This window comes from Megascapheus bottae, chromosome 5 (genome assembly GCF_031878675.1).
Source record: "Megascapheus bottae isolate mThoBot1 chromosome 5, mThoBot2.hap1, whole genome shotgun sequence".
In the NCBI taxonomy this organism is placed as follows: Eukaryota; Metazoa; Chordata; class Mammalia; order Rodentia; family Geomyidae; genus Megascapheus; species Megascapheus bottae.
Window position 1 is genome coordinate 3,221,279 of NC_143513.1, and position 6,928 is coordinate 3,228,206.

The 6,928-nt window shown below is 40.0% G+C and overlaps 1 protein-coding gene across 8 annotated transcripts in view; it reads right to left on the minus strand.

Moving 5' to 3' along the window:
* Sun3 (Sad1 and UNC84 domain containing 3) overlaps positions 1–6,928 on the minus strand; it is a 44,208-nt gene that overhangs the window by 18,535 nt on the left and 18,745 nt on the right. For 3 of the 8 annotated variants that reach the window (XR_016535467.1, XM_090332539.1, XM_090332544.1), the window contains exons 1-2: positions 2,704–2,965; positions 185–246 (exon numbers count right to left, since the gene is read on the minus strand). Coding sequence is in view for 7 of the 8 variants with exons in the window: in XM_090332539.1 (XP_090188665.1) it covers positions 185–246; positions 2,704–2,825 (184 nt within the window). In the remaining variant the exon portion in view is untranslated. Of the gene's footprint in view, positions 1–184; positions 247–1,082; positions 1,124–2,703; positions 2,966–6,928 lie in introns of those variants that run through there. The other 5 variants (XM_090332545.1, XM_090332542.1, XM_090332543.1 and 2 more) reach the window with 4 other exon arrangements.

Below are 6,928 nucleotides of genomic sequence, written 5' to 3' on the forward strand. Positions count from 1 at the left end.
GTACAATTTAGAGAAAGGAGCACTTTAAAATTTTTCTAAAGAAAGCTTGTACTGATTTCATAACAGATAAATGATGAAAATATTTTGAGAATATGCAATTCCACTTTTGGTGCTTTCTCTAGTCCTCTTATCCCCAACTGGAAGCATTGTTATAATCTCTCTTGTCATTAGTGGGAAAACTTACCAAAAAGAAGAAAAGTCAATGTAATCACGAGAGTTAAGATAGTCTTCCATGATCGAGCTAACCTAGCAAGAGCAAAAACCATAAAAAGAAATTACACATTGTAATCCATTACTATTAACCTTTAACTTGGACTTTATTATTGCACTCAAGTCCACAAACTTGCTTATTCTTGCTCTTGATTATTCTAGATTGAGTCCATAAATTCACTTAATTTCTAACCTATTATCTTCAAAATTGAGAGAAAAGGTTTCATGGTTGTACAGAGAGAGAGAAAAAAGGGAGAGAGAGAACTCTGAAACTATAGATGCTTAATATATATTGCTTAAATATTTATAAGAAGAAAATGGAAGTACATAATCTGGAAGTCTCAAACATAGATTGAGCAAAAGGGAAAAAAAGGTTTTGGTAGAAATTAAGTATCAAGCTAAAGAACTACGGCAAAAGCAAGGAGCTGGTGGCTCATGTTTATAATCCTAACTACTCGGGAGGCTGAGATTTGAGGCTCTCAGTTTGAAACCAGACCAGGTAGAAAAGCCGGTGAGACTCATCTCCAATGAACTAGCAAAATGCTAGAAGTGAAGGTATCATTCATATGGTAGACCACCAGACTTGAGTGAAAAATCAAAACAAGCGTGAGGGGCCCTGGCCCTGAGTTTAAGCCCTATCCTTTGAGCCTCAGCCCCACTTCCCATTTTCTAGAGGTTAATTGGCGATAAGAGTCTCATGGACATTTGTGCCCAGGCTGGCTTTGAACGGAGATCCTCAGATCTCAGCCTCCAGAGCAGCTACGATTACAAGCATGAGCCACCATGACCAGCTACAAAAATAACTTAAAAATAAAATGATGTAAAACTATCAGTAAAGAGATGACTTCCATAGATGTTTGTAACTAACTTACTTGGGTAGATGTATGGATTTTACTTTCTTCATGTCTCAAATTGTAATGGCAAAGAAATCTTGGAAAAACTACAGCTCAGCGTCACAGGGACACTTCAGTGATCTCATATTGAGCCTAATGTATCCTGCATAAAGCAACCTTGAGCACGACCAGCCAGGATAATAGGCCATTACTGCAGCAGAGACTTCTCTAACCCACTTACCTACCTGTGGAAGTACTGCTTGAAACCACACTCCATTTCAACAGTACTGGTCATGTGGAGCGTGGTGGAGGGTTCACTGTCTAAAGAATCTCATTTAGAAATTATTGCAGACTCTTTGTGTTTGGGTGCTGGTACTGGGTCTTAAAACTCACAGCCTATCCAAGCTCTCACTTGGCTTTTTTTACTCAAGGCTGGTGCTCTACCACTAGAAACACACCTCCATTTCTGGTTTGGGATTTTTTTGTTGTTGTTGTTTTTTGCTGGCTAACTGGAGATCATTTCTTACAGTTTTCTGCCCAGGCTGGCTTCAAACTGTAACAATCAGATCTCAGCTGCTTGAATAGCTAGGATTACAGGTGTGAGCCACCAGCACCCAGATATGGCCTTTCTTGGTGGGCTGAATTAAATGAACATGATTAATGATTATATTACTTTATCTACTAAAGGTTAGTTTCTGTCTCTTCACGCTCTGTACCTCTACTTATCATTGTCTGTCTCTCTCTACCCTCCCCCATCTCTTCCCCCCCAAAAAAAAAACCTCATGGGCTTTCACCCAGTCTCAAGACTCTGTCTTTTAAGGGTGAACATGATTATTGTTCAGATGCTGTTCTTCCCTGTTCCAACAACTCTACAGCAACCTTAATTTTTCTTGATATTTTTGTGTCTACACAAGTGCTTCACTGTTACTATTGAGATGGCTATGCTATTATTTTCCAATGATCTCCTTGGTAAAGAGGTCGATAGCTAAGTCAACAATTAGCCCTGTCTGCTTTCAGGTAACACCTTGTCAAGGCAAATTTAGTTATTAGCTCAAAATGTATATTCATTATGAGGCTGTTTATACAATTCCCGTGCTAAGAATCTAATATCAAGCGCCACTCCTCAAAGTGCATCTGCTGGCCCTTTGAAGAAAATTTGAATGATCCCTCAGGTTTTCAATACTGCTCTTTAAGAAGGATGCTATGTATGCACTGGTGGCTCGTATCTATAATCTTAGCAATTTAGGAGGCTAAGAGCTGAAGATTAAGGTTTGAAACTAGCTCAGGAAAGGAAAATCTGTGAGACTCCAAGTAACCAACAAAAAAGCTGGAAGATGTGACTCAAGTGATAAGAGTGCCAGCTTTGATGAAAAAAGCTAAGGGATAAGCTCTTAATTCAAGCACTGGTACCAGCACAGAAACAGAAACCAAAGGAGGGTTTCTTTTTTATACTCTGTCCCCAGTCTACTGTAATTAATCTAAACATCAGTGACATAGAAAGAAGAAGGTATGCCACCGGAAGTGCTGCAATTAGAAAGAATCCAAGGGAAGTGTTAGGAAATTTTTTTTTCCTCAAAACAAGGAAACTCATCATTTTACAGAGACCTGTCTTAATGATGGGATCCTTCTACCGAACTACAGCTGTTTCAGAAGACCATACCCATTTGCATCAGGGAGTTCCTGCTCTGACAGCAAGTTGTCAATACTGGAAGTGCTGCTGGGTTCTTCTGAGCAACTCGGGAAAAAACGGGTAACCCTCCTGAGCTTTGGCCTTCCACTCATTTTGTCCTGCCCAAAGAGTAAAGAGCTAGTGGAATGCTCTTCCCCTATTTCATGGAAGACTTGAAGCTGCGCATAACCATTTTTTATTTGTATCTTATTGTGTGGGTGTTTCTCCTACAAGAGAGAGCGTGGGAGTGGGAAGATTCTGAAAAGCCTCAGACCCTTCTGTTGCATCACTCTTGGTGACACCTCATAATGACAGATCCCCCACCAGGCCCAGCAGGGATATACACAAACCTACCTCTCAGCTCCCTGCCCTTCATGTTATTTTAAACCCACTGGGCCTGCTGCTTTTCTATAGCTACACTGGGTATATTTTATCTGTGTGCTTGCTCCAATGCTATTTTGGAAAATAGTAATAATAAAGCATCAGAAATATACCCCAATACTTCCCAGTGTCACATCCCCCCCCTGCTTTTTTTTTTCCAGTTGTGGGGCTTGAACTCAGGGCCTGAGCACTGTTCTTGGGCTTTCTTAACGCTAGAGCTCTACCACTTGAGCTACAGTACCACTTCCAGCTTTCTCTATGTATTTGGTACAGAGGAATTGAACCCAGGTGTTTGTGCATGCTAGGTAAGCACTCTACCACTAGGTCACACTCCCCGCCCACATCTCCCTTTTTTCCTAGAAAATTACAACCTGAAAATCGATACATTCCACTTCCATCATTTGAAAAATATTTTACCACTCATAAATATGTATTCAGCGTAATACTTTTCATGCTTCAAACATGATATGCTATTTTTGACATATCAAGATATATTAATCTAATTTAGTAATTTTCCTTGCTCTATAGTATTTTATTATATATTACACACATATGTAAACATTGTATTTTATGTGTTTTGCACATACAATATATGCACTATAATACATACTATATAGTATATATATTTCATGTATTGTCTATTTACATATATATAAACCTATTTGTCCATCTATGTACAAAGGTTGTTCCTAGGTGACTAAAGACAGAATGACAAGATTGAAGGAATAGCTGGGTTGTTTGGGGAGTAAAATTGGAGGGTGATATATGCATATATATTTTTTGTGAGCCATGGGGCTTGAACTCTGGGCCTGGGCGCTGTCCCTGAGCTCTGCCCCTCAAGGATACCGTCCTACCCTTAAGCCAAGAACCACTTCCTGTTTTCTGGAGGTTAACTGGAGATAAGAGTCTTTGGTCCTTTTGTGCCTAGGCTGGCTTTGAAGCTTGATCTTCAGACCTCAGCCTCCTGAGTAGCTAGGATTACAGGTGTGAGCCACCTCGACCTGCCCAATTTTTTTTGTTTTTGTTTTTGGTTTGTTGCTTGTAGGGCTTGAAATCTGGACCTGGGTGCTGTCCCTGAGCTCTTCAGCTCAAGGCTAGTGCTCTACCATGTTAAACAGTGCCATTTCCAAGTTTTCTGGTGTTATTTGGAGATAAGTCTCATGGACTTTTGTACCTGGGCAGACTTTGAACCAAAATCCTCAGATCTCAGCCTCCTGAGTAGCTAGGATTACAGCACCCTGCTGGTAATTATTTTATCTTAGCACCTGATGTCATGTTACTTTGATCTGTTTTAAAGTGTGCAACATTTGGAGGGACATTAGAAAGACAGTAATAGAGGGTCCTCATCTCAAATCCTCCCCACTTCCAGAAACAGTAATTAGTAGACATCATGGGGAAAAGTACCTTTGGGGAGCTTTAGGATCCAGGTAGAAAGTTGTAAAATTCCAGTGAAAAATGAACCAATCACCAATCTTTGAACAAAAGGATACATTGATGGGCTGAGAGATTCCACAGAGCACTACAACAACAGACTGAAATTGCAAATGTGAATACAAAAGAAAGTCAATGAACTCAGACAGAGAGAAGTCATTAGAGCTAGCCAGTTAGAAGAGAAAATAGTAACAAAAAGAAAAGTGTGAAGAAAGAATACAGGACCTGAAGACCCCAATAGAATTAATGAACAAATGTATACATTACTACATTGTGGAAATTCTAAGCAAAAGTGACAGATACATTATTTTTTTAAAAAAAATGGCTGAAAACCTCCCATGTTTGTGAAAATTAGGCTGAAGAGATGAAAAGCCATCAACTAAGATTAACTCTACCGAGATTACACAGAGATATCTAATTTTCAAAACAGGAAATTTTGAAAGCAGGAAGAGAAGTGACATCACATACAGTCACTGTGATAAGTCACAGGACCATGTGAGACATCAGCAGATTTCTCTGCAGAAAGTTTACAGGCTTAGGGATAGTGAGCTCATACATTCAAAGTAGTAAAAAAGAAAAATAGTGATTAACCCAGAACACTTTACCAGGCAAAGTTGTCCTTCAGAATAATGAGATAAAAACATTCTGGCCAGGAGTTTGGCCTAGTGGTAGAGTGCTTGCCTAGCCTGCCCAAAGACCCGAGTTCAGTTCCTCGATACCATATACACAGAAAGAAGCTGGAAGTGGTGCTGTGGTTCAATTGGTAGAGCGCTAGCCTTGAGAAAGCCCAAGGAGAGTGTCCAGGCCTTGAATTCAAGGCCCAGGACTGGCAAAAAAAACATTCTTGGACATGAAAAGCTAAAGATGTCACCATGTGTAATAGCTTGTTATGATTTGCCTTATAGGAGAGGAAAAGGAAGCTAGCCACTCACACCTGTAATCCAAGCTGCTTTGGAGGCTGAGATCTTAGGATCATGGTTTGAAGTCAGTACAGGAAGACAAAGACAAGAGACTCTTATCTCTAATTAAGTAGCAAAAAACTAGAAGTAGAAGTGGATCAAGTAGAGCACCAGCTTTCAACAAAAAAGAACATGAGACCCTGAATTTAAACCCTACTGCCATAACAAAAAAAAGTGATACAAAAGACCATGTGCCATGGCTCACACCTATAATCCTAAAGTTGGTAGATAAGCTACTTTTAACTCTAGCATACAAGTTAGAAGATAAAAGGATTAAAATACTTAAACAATTTTGTCAATGGATATACAATATGAAAAGATATACTACAATATTCATGTACATATGTAAAAATGCAACCAGATATCTTGAGTGGATGGATGGGATTGGAAGAAATGGGGGCTTGGAAGATGCATTGTACTCATAAATCAACCTGTCAAATTGGAACTCTTTTTTTTTTTTTTTTTTTTGCCAGTCCTGGGCTTGAGCTCGGGGCCTGAGCACTGTCCTTGGACTTTCTCAAGGATAGAGCTCTACCACTTGAGCCTCAGCACCACTTCTGGCTTTTTTCTATGTATGTGGTACCGAGGAATCGAACCCGGGTCTTCATGCATGCTAGGCAAGCACTTTAACCACTAGGCCAAACTCCCGGCCCTGGAATTCTTTTTTATGTTTTTTTTTAACCCACCCTGGGGCTTGACCTCAGGCCCTGCGCACTATCCTTGGACTTTCTCAAGGCTAGTGCTCTACCACTTGAGCCATAGCACCACTTCTGCCTTTTTCTATATATGTGATACCAAGGAATAGAAGTTGGATCTTCATGCATGTTAGGCAAGCACTCTACCGCTAGGCCACACTCCTGGCCCCTGGAACTCTTTTGTATAATTATTTAAAGATAAAAACTTAATAAAGCATGACATCAATAGTATAAAAAGGTGAAAGAAGTATAAGTTATCAGCGAGCCAGGCATCAGTGGTTCACACCTGTAATTCCTAGCTACTTAAGAGACTGAGATTAAGAAATATATATAGTTCAAAGCCATCCTAGACAGATAAACCCAAGAGACTCTTATTAATCAAATCTCAGAAAGACATTGAGGGGTGTGTGTGTGTGTGTGTGTGTGTGTGTGTGTGTGTGTCTGTGTGTGTCTCCTGGGGCTTGAACTCAGGGCCTGGGTGTTTGAGGCTAGCACTCTACTACTTAAGCCACAGCCCTCCTTAATGCTTTTTGGTGATTATTTGGAAATAAAAGCCTCATGGACTTTACTGCCTGGACTGGCTTCAAACTGCAATCCTCAGATCTCAGCCTTCTGAGTAGGATTACAGGCCTAAGCCATCAGTGCCAGATAAGAAACTGAAATTTTCTCATCATAACTAGATTATCCTTGTGTCCTATTTTCATTATGGCCCGTTACTTAGATTCTTGTTTGATCTACAAATTCTTATAA